The sequence below is a fragment of the Brassica napus genome, chromosome C7 (assembly GCF_020379485.1).
Source record: "Brassica napus cultivar Da-Ae chromosome C7, Da-Ae, whole genome shotgun sequence".
In the NCBI taxonomy this organism is placed as follows: domain Eukaryota; kingdom Viridiplantae; phylum Streptophyta; class Magnoliopsida; order Brassicales; family Brassicaceae; genus Brassica; species Brassica napus.
The window spans coordinates 45,891,754-45,909,964 of record NC_063450.1 but is presented as its reverse complement, the minus strand read 5'-3'; the positions used below and the strand labels follow the sequence as shown (position 1 = coordinate 45,909,964).

General features: G+C 34.8%; 2 protein-coding genes across 2 annotated transcripts; one reads left to right on the top strand and one right to left on the bottom strand.

The window, feature by feature from the left end:
- Positions 1 to 5,258: 5,258 nt before the first annotated feature.
- Positions 5,259 to 7,497, top strand: LOC106374978 (short-chain dehydrogenase reductase 2a). The gene is made up of 2 exons (XM_013814886.3): positions 5,259 to 6,399; positions 6,557 to 7,497. Exons 1-2 carry the CDS (start codon positions 6,311 to 6,313, stop codon positions 7,368 to 7,370), a joined length of 903 nt encoding a protein of 300 aa, XP_013670340.2. The 5' UTR covers positions 5,259 to 6,310; the 3' UTR covers positions 7,371 to 7,497.
- A 6,811-nt stretch (positions 7,498 to 14,308) lies between these two features.
- LOC125590649 (patellin-6-like) lies at positions 14,309 to 18,157 on the bottom strand. The gene is made up of 5 exons (XM_048764303.1): positions 18,136 to 18,157; positions 17,224 to 17,999; positions 15,460 to 15,584; positions 15,224 to 15,365; positions 14,309 to 14,823 (listed from the first exon to the last, which is right to left on the bottom strand). The coding sequence occupies exons 1-5, from the start codon at positions 18,155 to 18,157 to the stop codon at positions 14,560 to 14,562; spliced, it is 1,329 nt and encodes a 442-aa protein (XP_048620260.1). The 3' UTR covers positions 14,309 to 14,559.
- Positions 18,158 to 18,211: the final 54 nt, after the last annotated feature.

The window sequence follows — 18,211 nt, the reverse complement described above, 5'->3', positions numbered from 1 at the left end:
CTGAAAAATATTTGTAGTTTATCCCCATTAGTAAGAAAATAATCGGATCATTCACATACTCTTTCAGTCGGATACAAGCAATGCAAGTAAATAACAATATTTTTTTCAATGATCCAAACGATTTCATGTATATGCAGGAAGGTAAAGTTAAACCTATACATCTAGGATAAAGTTAAATCCATTGCATGAAATCTGATCAGTTTTATCAATTTTCGACATGAAAGTAAACTAATCAGTATGAATGATCTATCCTAATCAGATGATTTCATGTGATATGCAGGAAGGTAAAGTTAAACCTATACAAAATCGAGATAAAGTTAAATCCATGCATGAAATCAGATTAGTATACATTTTTAAAAAAATGCAATCATTTCTTGCTTTTATTTGTTTTTGATATTTATCAGATTAAATATAACGATTTGATAATGCTAGTATATCAGTAATAATCCGAAATTTATTTATTTTCAGATAAATACTAGCAATTCCTATTCCTAGTAGGATTAGGAAAAAAAATAAATCGATATTTTTCTGATAAATGCTGAAAATCTTTTTTTTAAAAGATAAAGATATAAGGTTTTTAAAAAAATAGGAAAATCGAATTAAAATATATAATATATTGTTTTCAGTCGGATTTATCAAAAATCAGATTTATCTTTAAAATTTCAGATTTATCTATAAGAAAAATCGAATTTATCTTAAAAATATTAAAAAAAAATTCTTTCAAATTTGAGACAGGTTCTAGTCGATTTCAACATATCAGAGAAAGACTTTAAACATTCAAGAACAAGTTTCTAATACAAGCAAACAATCAGATTAAGTTGATGCAGCAGTCGGATATGTAAAAAAAATTGGTGTAATTGTCAACCTAAAAGGTTCTAGCAATTAACTCACATCAGGAAGATTAAAAAAAAATCAAACAAGCTTAAACAGGGTGAAACAAGACGAGATTTAAGCTTTGAAAATAGATTAGGGTTTTAGATTTTATTCTGCAAAGACATACGGCTAGATGTAGCTGTATGTATGCGGCTGAGGGTTTAAATCCTTTTTGTTTTGTTTTGAGTTTTCTGAAGATACCTGAACCTTTTGTGATGAGTTGAACGGTCTGTGAGGAGAGAGAGCTGCTGCTGGTTGCTGACAGAGAGAAAAGGAGGTGGCTGGAAGAGCTTTAGGAGTCGCCGGAAAATAGCAAAAGATCGTTTGGTTTCTGATTTATGGGTGGTGGATTTTTGGAAGGGTTTAGAGACAAGGTCGTGCTGATAACGTGTTGTGAATGAAGAGGGGAACTTGTGTGTATTATTAGGTCGACCAACTGGTCTTTATATACATATGGTAATGACGGTCTAAGTACTGGATCGACATGAGATCGTACTTATCCTTAACTAGATAATGACTAGCAATATGTAAGATAAACACCAACTATAATGTAGATAAACACAAGAGTAGATATGCGCCAGTATGATCATGCGGATGAGCCTGGCCCTTCTTGCTACACGGGCTGATAAATGGGTCGATCACTAAATGGTTTATAACAGATGATACATATTTAGGAGGGGTCACTACAAGAAAACATAATCTTAACGAGGGCGGTTTTCCTCGTTATTTCGTCGTAAAAGAGGCTTTACGACGAATTAGCGAGGAAACGCGTTTGCTCGTTACACGTCCGTCGTGTCAATATATGTTACCTTTCAAAATAACGCATCAATGGATCTTCGCAATTGAGTAGAATATAGGTGTGTGGACTATGAGCGTCTTCTTCACTCGACCACCAAACCTCTTTACACTTCCCACCGAGTCGCCCAATCTGGCTAAAGATGTCTGGAACACCAGCAACTGCATATGTTGGCGCAACACCACCATCATCATATCTTCTTGGAGCTCTTCTCCGTGTACGTACTTTTGACGCAAAGTAGTACGATGTGAAGTGAGAAACTTCTTCCGTCAAACTTCCAGCAATTATAGAACCTTCAACTTTGGCGAGGTTCTTTGCTTTTCCCTTCAAATATTTCATGGCTCGCTCATACTGATACATCCATCCGTAATGTACAGGTCCACGAAGCAATGCCTCATATGGGAGGTGGACAGCTAGATGCTCCATGACGTCAAAAAATCCGGGAGGAAATATCTTCTCCAAGTTGCACAATAAGATGGGAATGTTCTCCTGAAGCTGTTCCACAGCTTCTTCTTTAAGAGTGCGTGTGCTCAGATCCCTGAAAAATGCTCCAATGCCTTTTATATTCAAAAAAAAATTAAACACATTGTTAGTCATATATTATTTTGTAAATTATTGTGATATAATACACTACGTACCTGCAAGTGCTTCATGTACGTTTGTTGGAAGTAGCTCCGCAAATGCAAAGGGCAGTAGTCGTTGCATAAATACATGACAATCATGACTCTTCATCCCGGAGAACTTTTGACCCTTTTCAACACATCTAGAGAGATTCGAAACATACCCATCGGGGAACTTCACTTCTGATGCCACCCAGTTGAACAACACCGACTTTTTTCTGAAGATAATCTGAATATCGGAACGGGAACTTGTCCATTGCTTTTAATATGTAACTCGCTTCTTGAGCAAATATCCGGCAAGTCCAACCTCGATTTTATGTTGTCTTTTGTCTTCCCTTGGACATTCAATATTGTATTCATGATGTTCTCAAAGAAATTCTTCTCTATATGCATCACATCGAGGTTGTGGCGCAGAAGAAGATCCTTCCAATATGGCAACTCCCAAAATATACTCTTCTTGTGCCAGTTGTGATGAACACCGTAAGAATCTGGCATATTACGAGGGACATGCCAATTACCACCCCAACGAACTGTTTCGTTAGCTCCGTAGTAGTCGATTTGCGCTTCAATTTGTTCTCCAGTTAGATATGGAGGAGGAGTGTCTCTCACAACCCTTTTGTGCCTAAACAAATTCTTGTTTCTTCGGTAAGGATGGCCAATGGGAAGAAATCGACGGTGACAATCAAACCAACTTGTCTTCCTACCATTCTTCAGTTGAAACGCATCTGTCGTTCCATTACAATATGGACAAGCTAATCTCCCATGTGTAGTCCATCCAGACAACATCCCATAGGCAGGGAAATCACTTATGGTCCACAAAAGCATCGCTCGCATCGTAAAATTCGTCTTCGTTGAACAGTCATACGTCCTCACCCCTGTTGACCACAAATCCTTCAACTCTTTTATCAGTGGTTGTAGGAAAACATCCAGGGACCTTTTTGGATGGTTCGGACCAGGTATTAATATGGTCAAGAATAGTAACTCCCGTTGCATGCACATCTCCAGTGGCAGGTTGTATGGAGTAAGAAAGACTGGCCACAATGAATATTGTCTCCCTAACATTCCGAACGGACTAAATCCATCTGTGCATAATCCGAGATACACATTCCGGATATTGCTAGCGAAATCTGGATGTACTTTGTTGAAATGTTTCCAGGCTCTTGCATCTGATGGATGAGTCATCTCACCATCCGTCTGAGTATGCTCGGCATGCCATCTCATCTTTCCAGCAGTCTGCTCTGATTGATACAATCTTTTCAATCTGTCTGTAATTGGTAGGTACCACATCCTTTGGTATGGTACCCTATTACGTCCCCGTCCTTGCGGCTTGAATCGTGGCTTCTTGCAGAATCGACATTCTTCTAGCTTCTCATCATCTCCCCAATAGATCATGCAGTTGTCGATGCAAACATCTATCATCTCAGAAGGCAACCCAAGACTATAAACCAGTTTCTGAATCTCATAATAAGAATCAGCAGACACATTGTCTTCCGGCAAATACTCTTTAAACAAGTCCGCCCATTCGTTCATGCAACTTTCAGGTAGATTGTGATCAGTTTTAATATTCATCATTCTAGCAGCTAACGACAATTTAGAGAGACCTTCTCTACAACCACTGTAAAGTGGTTGATTCGCCGCGTTTAACATTTCGTAAAACTTTTTTGCATCTATATTAGGTTCTTCATCTCCATCATGAGCTACGAATGCATCAGCTACCATATCATGAACCCTATCATAATCTACCATCTCCTCTTGCTGGTAACTATGTTCATTATGCAAATGATGATCAACCGGTTCTTTTTTCCTGAAAATTGCTATCACTACTACTAGCTTCATTCTGATCATAATTAAAACCTTCTCCATGTTGAAACCAGATATAGTAATTTGCCGTGAAACCTCTATTTATTAAATGCTTCCAAACATTTTCACGGTTTGCCAGTTTCGAATTGTTGCATTTCCGACAAGGACAGAACATCTTACCACTTTCTTGGGCGAGCGGTGTTGAATCTGCTTGATGCATAAATGTCTCCAGACCCGCAAGGTATTCTTTCGTCACTCTCCCGTTAGCATCTCTATGCATATACATCCACTTCCGCAACTCGTAAATATTCCCGGAGCCAGCCATTTTTTTTTCTTTCACGTTTTTTGTTGTTGGTGTGTTTAAAATGATGTTTAAACATCCATATTTATAGGAAAATTTGAATCTGGTAGTTGTAATTTTGCTATGAATTTACGACGAAAATTAATTAGGTGGGCAAAAAAAACGTGTAACACCTATAAAGTTGGTGGATTCAAAAATTTCCTCGCTAAATACACGTAAACTATTCCCTCGTAAATACCACGCAAAGTTTACGTCGTATTTACGAGGAAATAGTTTTTCCTCGTAAAATACTCGTAAAGTTACATCCACTTTACGACGAAACAGTTTTGTCGTTACGTTACGAGGAAATAACGATGACTTTAGTTTTTCACGTAAATTCGTCGTAAACTCGACGCAAATTTACGAGGATTGTTTTTCCTCGTTAATTTTCGTCGTTAAGCATGTGTTTTCTTGTAGTGGGTTATTGATTTATATATTTTGATTGATTTAAAAATCCATATAGCATTTATAAATCCAAGTAAAATATGCAAATCCGGAGGTTTTCCCTCGGATTTGAGTCTTTGTATTTTTAACTAAAAAATCCAAACAAATCCATTATAAAATCAAATATATTAGTAAATTCGTACGATTAAATAACACTTGATTTGATATAGAATTTATGAATCATTAAACCAATAACACATGATTTTAACACAGATTTGAAAATCATAGAACCAATAACACTGGATTTAGTTCGAATTTTCAAATCCATTAAAATACAACAACCAATAACCCCTAGTCAGTATACTCACTTAGCTCGAATCAATCAACCCGACGACGACACCATTGACCATTGATTTAAAAGCATCGAGAACACCTGTATTTATGCTATAATGTTTATATGGACCTCAAATTTGGTGAATTTTTTTTTTTCTTTTCGGTATTGAGCTTATGTAACGCTTGATTTTAATATTGAAAATCCTATTGATATTCACTGTGAAGTATCTAACGTTACTCCCATTTTTACTAAAATCCGATATGTTGCCACGCATCACCACCAGTCACTCGAATCTCATAAAAGACCTTCACATCTGGAGAACCAATAGAATTGTTAAACTTTTTAACATATAAAACTTGTGTTTCATACAGTCTACCTAATTATATAGTTGCTTGATGGCTCTGATCCGCCAAAAAAAATGATGTCCATTTTCTTGGGTCATTTGCTCTATATATCACTATCTCCCAACATACAACCACCAAAGTTTTAAAACGTGTATTTTTGATGAGTGGAGTATTTTGAAAATAGTAATTTTCGTGAAAGCACATAAAAGTATGAATATGAGAGAAAATGCTAATATTTTATTGTGTTTTTACGGTAACATTTTTAAGTATATACCACGACCCTTTCTATATGGTTGATGAGGACTCTGGTATATAACTGTAGCCTCTGCATTGCCAGCATAATAAATACTACTGGTTAGATCTCATATCTAATTACTAATGTTCTTTATAGATTTTTCTGACATTAAATCTGATATCAAATCATCAATGATACATTCCAAATTATTTTGTTTCTGGATGGTTGCGTCTAATTTTGTTTTATACAGAGATCACAAGTAGATCCAGTTGACCTAAATAAGATTATTAGTCTCTCTCAAGTCTTAATCAATTTAGTTTCTATAATTTAGAAACATTCATCCAATAGATAAATATAATTTGTTTGTCTTTCCTATCTGTTAGCTTTTGTGTATACTAAATTATTATTTAGAATGATTCCAAAACTTGAGCATGATTGGTTGTTTCGCACTGGTTCGGAACTTATATTTCGTACACATACACACTTGTATAAATAGGTGTAGATGTATGCATCTACTACTATTCATTTCAACGCTAAGCTACAGATTCTCCCTCTATCTCTAACTCTCTCACTAAAAATCCGCCATGCCGGCTCAAGTGATCACTGAGCAGACCTTTCAATCCCTCCACGACACCATCATGGAGGATACAAATTCAACTTTATTTCATAAGAGGTACATATCTATATTTACATACATATTACATTGTTTGTCCGTCTGGTGAAAAATCATAAGTAATAAACACAAATATTATCAGTATAAGTGAAGTACTTTTAGTTTTCTTACATATAGTAGTGTTGGTCACATCTCATTTCCTATATACTTTATATAGGTTGGAAGGAAAAGTAGCCATCATAACCGGAGGAGCACATGGGATCGGCAAAGCTACCGTCAAGATATTCGCGAGACACGGTGCCACGGTGGTGATCGCTGACGTGGACGCCACAGCCGGATCTTCCCTGGCTAAATCGATCTCATCATCCCAAGTCGCCTTCATAAGCTGCGATGTCTCGGTCGAAGCTGACGTGGAAAACCTAGTGAACGTGACCATCGCACGTTACGGTCGGCTTGACGTGCTATTCAACAACGCAGGAGTTCTCGGAGACCAGAAGAAACACAAAAGCATATTAGACTTCAACGCTGAAGAGTTCGACCAAGTGATGCGTGTGAACGTGCGAGGCGCAGGGCTCGGCATGAAACACGCGGCACGTGCCATGATTAAAAGAGGCTTTAAAGGTTGCATAATCTCGACGGCGAGTGTGGCGGGCGTTATGGGTGGTATGGGCCCACATGCTTACACGGCGTCGAAGCATGCGATCGTTGGACTGACCAAGAACGCAGCTTGTGAGCTCGGGAGGTATGGGATTAGGGTTAACTGCATATCACCGTTTGGAGTTGCTACGTCGATGCTGGTGAACGCGTGGAGGAAGACGAGTGGATGTGGTGACATGGAAGATGGTGATGATGTAGAGGAGATGGAGGAGTTCGTGAGGAGTTTGGCTAATTTGAAAGGAGAGACATTGAGAGCGACGGATATAGCTGAAGCGGCGTTGTATTTGGCGAGTGATGAGTCAAAGTATGTTAATGGACATAACCTTGTTGTTGACGGGGGTGTTACGACTGCGAGGAACTGTGTTGGTTTGTGATGATATGCCTCTTCTCTAATTAATTGGATTTGGTAAATCTTTTTGTTCGTTTTTGTTTGTGCCTTTGCGTTGTTGGAAATTGCGGTGAATCAATAAAACAGTGATTTTAATCATTTGTTTATGTCAACGGTACCTTTCTATTTTTGTCGGCAATCGATTAATGACATTATTAAGTATGGCTGATTCCAAATCTATTCTTAACTGATTTATATATAAGTTACATTATGTACATGGTGGAGCTAGTTTTTTTGAGGGGGACATATGACCCACATGTGGTTCTTTATAGAAAAAAGTTTACTTGTACTTTGAGATAAAAAATGACGGAAATTTGGCTTATTAACCTACATAAAATATGCCTATTATGAAATTGACCTCAATAAAAGATTTAGCTGGTTCCACTATATGCTTAATTATTAAGTAGCGTTATAAAACGTCGAAAATTTAGTTTCTTTAGCAAATCAAGAAGTAAAACTAAGTAGCTGTCAAGTACACTCTATAGCGAATTTGGCTTTAAGCAATTTAAGCCAAGGAATGACAGTTGTTCTTAATGCTCGCTTAATTTATGTAAAGCTATGTGTAATGCAAGGTAGCTTCCGAATTGATAACTGCGAAATATACATATACATATATATATATATATATATATATATTAAACATTTGATCCCTAGTAGGTTAGTCTTAATATTCGTTTACGTCATTAGATAAGTGTATAGTTTTAAAAACTTAGAAAGTTTGTTAATTAAAACGCATTTGGAGAAGAAACCCAAAAAAGCGACCGACCGATTCAATACTTGTTCTAGGAACAATTCTCTGGAAAATGATATAGTACTAATTATTACTAATATAGTAATTAATAAGTATAATTGGAAGTATGGAATACGAATCTCTTGGACCAACTCAGAATTTTATACGTGTTTTGTCATGTTGAGGTTCACCAACAACGAATTTTACTTTATCTTATGTGAAGTTTTTTAAAAGAGAAGTTAATTGGCTTTTATAGTCGGAGCTAAAGGTTTGATCTTATCGATATATTTAAATGAATGCAAGGCTGTATTGGGCTGTAATACATATGATATCAACGAAAATATTAGAATCAATAGTAACTTTTTTTTTTGAAACACAAATCAATAGTAACTATTGCGGTATCGTGAATCGTTAAACTCAAATTGAAAAGTTCTGAGAAATGCACGAAGTAAAGATTGGTTCCCAATGGTCAAATACACAGCTATATACACTAAACACTACTTTTATTAAAATTGAACAGAGGAGGAAAGTGATCTAATATTCTGAAGCCATCACTTTAAGGACGATTCGCTTTCTTCGATAGCCTATATTTGACTATATGGTCTACTATTCACTTTTTAAACCATAATAATAAAATACTACAGAAATAAGAGCCATGTTATCAAAACTAATTAGTTTTTTTTTTTTTTTTGAAAAATCAAAACTAATTAGTTTTGTTGACTTTTTTAGGTAGGTTATTTCTTGAGGTGTTCGAATGCGGAAACCTCTTCAACAAAGAGTTGAAACCATGTTTAGGATAAATAAAATCATTGTAAAATTAAGTCAGTTTTCACTTAGCATGTACTTATCCTTTTGTTCAAAATATTTCTTGTGTTAAGATTTGAAAAGTTACCAAAATATTGGTAGTTTTGTAATGGTACAAGAAAGTTAAATCATTTATGATCCGAGTTCAAATCACTTTCGGTATAATTTTTTTTCTTAAATTAGAATATTTCAAAAATGATTTTAAAAAAAAAATCTAAACGTAGAACTTCCATTTTATAATATAAGATTTGAAAGGTTTACCTCTGATTTTTTTTAGAAGTGTAGAGAAAGTCATAAGTTTAAGTGTTTCAGTGAGTTTAAGTATAAAGTAAATAATAATTATAATGTGGATGATTGAATTTTATCTCCATTTTTAGCTTTATTTATTTTTAAATCAACTAACTTTACCAATCATTATGCAGCTTTATTTTTAAAAATTATAGACTATATCAAATTTTTATTTATTTTTACCAAACATGATTTATCTTTATTTGTAAAACTACAACAAAAAAAAGTTAAAGAATTTTTTCTATGCGTATTAAGCAAAATAAAACTACATATTTACTATTTAGGCCGTAAAATCTATAACATAGAAAATATCATCAATAAAACATCATTTATTACTATTTAATAGTACTCCATATGTATCATATTAAATGCTGTTTAAGGTTTTTGCACAAATATTAAAAAAAAAATCAGAATTTTATGCAATTTATCTTGGTTACATAAAAGTAACAATTAAAAAAATGCAATATTTTGTAATTGGTCACAAATTTCAAATGACATTAAATTTTATCTTGAATAGTGAGAACATCACTTATTATGAAACAAAATAAAAATCTTTAAACACCACTTAGTGAATATTTTAATAATTTTTATTTACTTTTGAATATTTTTAAATTATTGAATTTTTAAATAATATAAATTTTATTTATTGATTACAATAAATAATAGTAAATTTTGATAATGTATGACTTATTTATTAATATAACTTATTTAAATTGAAAATTAATTTTTATATGTATATCACATATCTTATATATTCTATTCAAAAATATCTACAACTTAAATTGGGCGATACAACCAATTTAACTAAAGTAAAAATTTCTACAAAAAATCTACAACTACAAAAATACAACTACAACAACTCACCTACAACACAAATTTCACAACTAAAATTTTAAAGTTGCAGTGTAACCAATCATTCCAAATGTCATCGATTTCTTTAGTCATGCGTTCTCACTATACTTTTAGTTTTCTACTCTCTATTAGTTTTATCATTTATGTTTGATTAAATCACTTTACACATCTATTAACTAAAGAAAAAGTTTATCTCATGTTTGTGGTGTTCTGGTTTCTCCGTGGTGGAAAAACTAATTATTTTTCTTTTGATTAGTCAAATTACTGTGAAATTGTTTTTCCAAGATAATGCTAATTTTCTCGTCTTCAACATGTATGTGCTTCTTTTTTTTCCTTCGTAATTTCAGATATTCCATTATAAAACTTTCTAGGTTTTTTTTCTTGCAAAATGTAAACGCAAATGATATTTTTTTGTTTGTGTTACTAAACATTTTAGTATCCATTTATTAGAAAATATATACTCCCTCTGTTTCAATATAATCCATGTTTTAAAAAAAGTTATGTGTTTCTAAAAATACATATTTCACATTTTCTATGCATATAATAATGGTAAATTGTGAATTTCAAAAACATTAATTGTATTTACTGAATTTTGATTGGATAAAAAATATGAGAAATAGCTAATCACAAAAAAATAATACATTTAACAATATGTTTTTAAAATTTGTGTGAAAACTCTAAAACATACATACATCATTTAGAAATGGAAAAAGAGTATAAAATTTGCCGAAGAGATCAACATTTAGGGGGGTGTATTGAAATGTGGATTTTAAAAGTTTGGGTGGATTTGAAAAAATATTGGAGTTTGAAGAGATTTGGGTTAAATCTCATTTATATGGGTGGGATTAAAAAAAAAACAAAAAATATTTGGATAGGATTTTCTCTAAATTTCAGAGTACTTGAGATCATTTGATCTTAAATTTCAGAGTACTTTTCAAAGTCCTATTATTTTAAAACGTGAAGTAATCACTACTTTTTCCAACAAAGTAAGAACGTGAAATTTCAATATTTTGTCTTCTTCCTTCGTTTGTGAGAATGAGAGAGAGGAAACAGAGCGTGTTTCCCAAATCCAACTTAGCTTGCAAAAGTTTCCAGATTGCCACCCTGTGGTCATAGCTCCACAAGTTTACTGCTTACATGGGAAGAAGAGTTCAAGAAATGGAACTCAAACATTCCGTTTAATAACATGAGTAATCAAGAGTTGTCAGGGCTAGAGAACCCATCAGCTGTTTCACTTCTAAAAGGAAATAAACAACATATGAGCAAAAAGGATTATGTCCATATGGTTAAGCTATATTCATGGAGGAACAAGAAAAGCATTCTTGGAATCAGCTACAGTCTCTATGAGAAGCTCGCCTCTGGGGAAACGCAAAAGTTTAGAAAGATGCTGCTGGACTTTCCGGGGCTGCTGGTCCTTGACGAAGGCCACACTCCTAGGAACCATAACAGTTGCATATGGAAAGTACTCACTGAAGTGAAAACAGAGAAGCGTATCATCCTCTCAGGGACACCGTTCCAGAACAATTTCAAGGAGATTTCTAACGTCTTGTGCCTGACGAGACCAGCTTATAAAGATAAGATCTCTTCTAGGCTCCATGATCTTACGAGGCTGAGCCAAGAAGGCAAAAACGGGAGGTTGGATGAAGAGATTGGCATCGCGGAGCTTAAGGACATGATCGCTCCTTTTGTCCATGTCCACAAAGGGAACATCCTTTGAGAGAGCCTTCCAGGTCTAAGAGACTGTGTTGTGGTGCTGAACGCTCCTTTTCAACAGGAGAAAATACTTACTAGAATCGACCATTCTCAAAACACGTTTGAGCTTGAGCACAAGCTTGCAGCTGTTTCGGTACACCCGTCTCTGTATCTGCGACGCAATCAGACAGACAGGGAACGGTTAACCATTGGGGCAGTGGTACTGAAAATCCTGGAGAGCCTTACGCTTGACTCAAAGGAAGGTGCGAAAACGATGTTCTTGATCGACTTCATCCGGTTCAGCGAAACAGTGAAGGAGAAAGTCTTGGTGTTTAGCCAATACATTGACACGCTAGAACTGATCAGGGACCAGCTCAGTGCAGTGTTCGGCTGGACTGAAGGAGAAGAGATTCTCTATATGCATGGTCAACTCCAACAGAAATTCAGGCAGCGTCTGATCAACAACTTCAACTGAAAACACTGTTATTCAACTGGAAGAGACTTGTAATAGAACACCAAAGGAACAAATCAATCGACGTGTGCCTTAGCTCAACCTCAGATTCTTCAGAGCACAAAAACTTTTTCTTGGATCCAACGAAAAGCTCCAGACGAAATCAAATCGAACAATCAAAGGGCTTCCTTCAGGTTTGAGAGACTCCAAAATCGAATCTTTGGCTTCCAAAATTGTCGACTTGGGAATTGATTCAGGAACAGGAGGGAATCGAAAGTTCAATACTTTTCTGGGAAGCTTCGTCTATGATCTCTCGCTTCCTTGTTATCTCTCTGTTCTCATAGGTCATCTTTTTCAAAGTGGCCAATTTTTTATTTGATTTTGGGTATTTCCAAATAACAGGTACAATGGTGGGATTTGTGTAACAATATTTTTGACTGAAAATAATTAAAAAGTTAGTTTCAAATCCATTTCATAAAGTTTTCTTTTCAAAATTGTTTATCATTGAATAACAGTAGATTTGATTTACTTTTTGTAAATTGTTAATTGAATAATAGTGGATTACAAGTGATTTTAAACTACTTTAGATAAATGTCATATTCAATAACACAGGATTTGAAGAAAAAAATAGAAATCATAAGTTGAATAACATGAGATTTTAAAGAAAAACCAAGTCACTTTAAAATCTTCAATTCAATACACCCCCTATTGTCGCTCTTATCTTATCTTGTAGGAAAAGAAAACTATCTGTTTCTGTGCGTTGGGCTTTTATATGCTATTCATTTTGGTTTGGTAGTTAGTTAGTTTTCCTTGGGCCTTCTGTTGCATTATCGTTGGGTATTTTTCGTTTTGTTTCTGATTTCTTCCATTGAACAAGTATTGGGTAACAAATGCATTAGGCACCAGAAGCAGTCAAAACATGCAGAATCTGGTAGATTAGGGTCTGAGGAAATTAGCTAATGACTGGGTCTTCAAGTTTAGGTACCCGTTTCGGCTCTTAAAGCTTTAGATTTTTTCTTGTAAAAAATTTCATAGTTGAGTTCACTCTGGGTCGAATTTAGTCACAGCAGGATGAAACATTGGTCATGATCTCCAATTTTTTTTGAAGTTCTTACAAGAATTAGTCCCTTAAATTATTTAAAATAAGTTTTATAAACTTTCTTAAAAGAATGTTTAGAGCCTCCTAAATCTCAAATCTTCCCCTGAGTTCATTTTCTTAAGGTAAACAAACCCAATACTGTCACTGAGAATGCAACAGAGACAAACTACGTACATACCATTGTTGGTCCTGAACAATCTCAACAATGTTTAAAATATAAGCACTTTTGGTCAAACGTCTGATAATATAAAAAATCTGTAAAGCCCCGACCGCCCACAGCTAATGGGCCATCCACGCCCGCTCTCTCGGTCTGTGGGCTCCATCCCATTCCAGCGATCGGTCTGTTAATTTTTTCAAAGGCTCGAAATCATTGTTTACTGACCCTGCAATCACCACCCGACCTTTCCCCGTGCTTTGGCCTCACTCGCACGTTATCGCAAATCACTTCCTGATAGGTCACCCATCCTTCCATTACTCCAGCTCAAGCACGCTTAACTCTGGAGTTCTTTCTGGATGTGCTCCGGAAAAGGTAAGTCAACTTTGGTGACATAGGTAGCCAAATCAATTATCTTAAGCTTTTTTCATATATCACGAACCGGGATGTTACAATTCACCCCCTCTCAAAAAACGCAACGTGCTCGTTGCGCCCCACGACAGGTCTCAAGACGCCTCTCGGGTCAGAACCGAGATGGCTAACCAGCTCTGATACCACTTGTAACGCCCCGACCGTCCATGGCTAATGGGCTGCCCATGCCCGCTCTCTCGGCCCGTGGACCCTATCCCGTACCAACGGTCGGTCCGTTAATTTTTTCAAAAGCTCGAAATTATTGTTTACTGACCCTGCAATCACCACCCGACCTTTCTCCGTGCTTTGTGCTCACTTGCACGCTATCGCAAATCACTTTCCGATAGGTCACTCATCCTTCTACTACTCCAACTCAAGCACGCTTAACTCTGGAGTTCTTTCTAGATGTGCTCCAGAAAAAATAAGTCAACTTTAGTGACATAGATAGCCAAATCAATTCCCTTAAGTCTTTTCCGTATATCACAAACCGGAATGTTACCGAACATACAAGATTTTGCTACTTTTTCAATCTATTGTTAAAATATTAAGCCAAACATTAAATGTCATACAATCAATGTTTTTATACATATCTCGCATATTTAGACATCCAGTTCAACAAGAATGTTGAGCAAACAAACCTCGACACAACCAAAAGGAATAGTACTATGAAATCCGTCTTCTGAACAAGAAGGTCTTAGACGGCTGTAGTAGATTTTCTGACAGTGTAATGATAAGCAGCAACTTTCTTCTTGCGGGACAAAGAGTTATCAACCGAGATAATGAGTTTCCCAGCTTCTCCTGTCGTGAAAGAGTTGCAAACAGCTTCATCCGAAGCTTTCATCCTTCTTGGTTTCTCAACCACAATCGCGTAACTCTCTTCAGCGTTTGGAACAAACTCTGCCGTATACTCTAAGTCCCATCCTCCAACTACTATGTCCCATGATATCGTTGCTCCACCCTGTAATGTCATAATCCACATACACATATTTCATAATTCATCAAATCATTTTTATTTAACTCACTTAGTATAGGCATGCGAGTTTGATTGTAATGCAGTTTTCGGTAAGTTTGGTTTGCACAAAATCTTGCCAAATTGGACCGAATAAAATCTTGGTTCAATAATCGGTTAGTTTAGTTTAAATTTGGATATGATTCCGGTTTGGTTTCATATAGCTTTGATTAGAGTTTAAAAAACAAAAAACTGACTAACTACCGAACCAAATCAAATCAAAAACTGAATTTTCTTTTCTAAATCTACCGAACTGAACAGAACTCTTAACCGAACTTGAACCAAAAACCAAAATGTTTTATTCGGTTAATGCCTTTAGTATCTTCAAAAATGCTTATTGATATATTACCTCAATGCCTTCGATCTGAATGTTAACTTTCTCACCACCCTTGATGGAGAATTCAGAAGCGGGTTTAGGTGGTCCTTTTTGAGAATCAGTAGGACGACTAAGGCCGCCGTATTGCACCGGAATATCTTCAGGTCTTATGAACCTGAAACAGCAGCAAATGGTACATGCAAATTTAAAACATAAAGCGCAATTAGCAAAACAAAATAGGATGTAAAATAGTTTCTTTTAGATTGTACTTGTAAAGTGTTTCGGCTGCATTTCCTTCTTTGGACATTACAAACTTGCTCTTTGTTCTATGAGTCAAGAAAGGGCTGAACATTGAGTAGATCACACTGAAGTACCAAGGCACATTGATGAATATCTGCAAAAGTTTTTTTTATCTGACTAAAATTTAACATTCTTTAAAAAAAAGAATATCTACAAATATTGAAAGAAACAAACAAATGGATTCATTATAACTCGAAGAGCAGACTAGTATTTTTTTTACTCAGTCTTAGTTTGGGCAATGCGTTATTTAGATATAATGCATAGTCTTGGTCAAATATTTTTAAAATGTGATGGTGGATGGAGACTGATTCTTAATAAACTAAGCGTACGGCCACACAGAATCCTTCAGTGTAAGTAACTGTAGCAGTAGAAGATAAAAGCTACAGAATGATGCCAACACAGAAACATCTAAAACCACTCTTAATTACTATTATTTCTTAATTCCATTTTCAGAATTTGAACAAAAGTAAAAAAGAACATACAAATAAACCAACAAGTTTCCAAGATTTACAGCTAAATACTACTACTTGTTAGTATGAAAAGAATTTAAGGGAAAGATTTCTTGAATCCCATTAAGCAGATTTTTACAAAGCATTTAAGACATTTTTTAATTTCTTGAATGAGAGATTAGCAACTAGGCAACCCAACACGCAAAACATAGCAAAAGCACATGAAAAAAACCGTAATAATTTCGACAGTTTTTCAGACAACAAGTACAGTAACATAATTTCGAGTTTCAAGTTCTTGTCTCCCAAAAGAAACAGAAACCCACGGAGAACTCTATTTCCAAGTTTCTAAAAGTCTCTTTGAAGTTTAAAGGTGTTGTTCTTTAAAACCAAAACTTCAAACTCAACTTCAAAACTATTTGTATTTTATAATATGGTCTTTATATTTGTCATAATCAATTTGAATTCATAAAACTTTTGTAAATAACTAGCACATATATAGACATATTACAACAATATTAATTAATAAAATATTACATTAAAATATAAAATTTTAAACATAATAACTTAATTAATATTAAATTTCAAGCAAAATACCATATTATTCCATAAAGTGATTCTCGAAATTCATATATGATCTACTAGTGCATTTCGAAGTAAAAATGGTTCTCCTCATTTTTAGATTAGAGATAAAAATTGTTGAAATCAGGTGATATTAATATTTGTAAATACATTAGATCAGAACAAGAAAATAAAAGAAAAACATAAAATATTACTAAAAGACTAACTTTTACCGATGATATTAATACTCGTGAATATATTCAATATGAACAAGAAAGAATTGTACGAAAAGACATCATCAACAACAACAACCATCTTGAGTTACACAAAACAAATTGGACAATATTTGAAAATTTTGAATGTTCCGGATCAAACTTAGATGACTATTAGTATGGTTGTAATATTTAAATTTGTGTAATAGTTATGTCTTCGTGTAATTTTTTAAAAGTTTTTTTTGTTAAGTTTCTTTTATATATTTTTGTTACATAAATCTAGTTTTAAATATTTTAAATCTTTTTTTAAAGTTTTATTTGATTTTATGTGTACACTTAAATTTTGTAAACAAAACTTAAAATATTTATGAGATATAATTTTTATAAAGATTAAAACAATAAACAAGAAAATATTTATGAATCATAAATGTGAAGTGTAATTGTAAGAATCAAAACGTAAATAAAAATATGAAAGTTTTAAGAAAAAAAAATCCAAAGAGAATCAAAGATTTACCTTAGTAGCAACCATCTCAGGATAATTATCCTGAAAGAGAGAAAGAATCTGGTTCGAAGCAACTCTAAGCTCTCTCTTAGGCATATCCTTAACATCCGTAACTTGAATAATCGAATTAACACCACCAGGCTTAAAATGAAGCAGCTTAACACCTCTCTCCAGAACCTGAACTCTCCATCTCAGAAACTTGTTGAGTTTCTCCTCGTCACCAAACACTCTCTCGTACATCTCTCTCTCTTTAAACACACCGTACGCGTTGTAACACACAGGATGCCCTTCTTTGTCGTACCCTCTCATGTACGCTACTCTACCTTCCAAATCTTTAAAATCAAGATCCTCTTCGGTCAGTTTCTCGGTCTTGAACTCTTCTCTCCACTCCAGACACTTCTCAAGCATCCTCAGCGAGTCTCCGACTTTGAAGTCCCTGGCTCTGAGGAACTTGAGGAGGATGACGTCAGCTCTGTCGTCACCGCCTAGGAGCGGGACTCCCCACATGGAAGAAGAGGATGCGAAGGAGGAAGATGAGAGTTTTTGTTTGAGGTCTTGGAGAGATTTTGCCTCGGAGGGTTTAAGTTCGGAGACGAAGTAAGAGTCTTCTTTGAAGTGGCTGGGGCGGAGGGGGATGAGAGTGGTCATGAAGGTTTTTTTTGGCTCTGTGCTTTGGTGATCAAACGGGGTTGGAGCAGAGCCGTGCGAAGGTTTAATGGGCCTGAAGCGAATATAAAAATGGGGCTCCTTAATAAAAATTTTTTTATCATAGTACAATATATATTTGAAAAAAAAATATTAAGACAATAACTTTAAAAAACTAAGACAAAATTTTTTTTCCATTTTTTTCAATAAACTCTTTAATCAAATTATCATAATCTAGATTCCTAACTAATTATCTCTCGATCGATATAATTGCTAGACCATTTAATCTTTCTTGTGACATGGTTGATCGAAGATAAGACTTTATTAGCTTTAACTTGGAAAAGCTTCTTTCAGC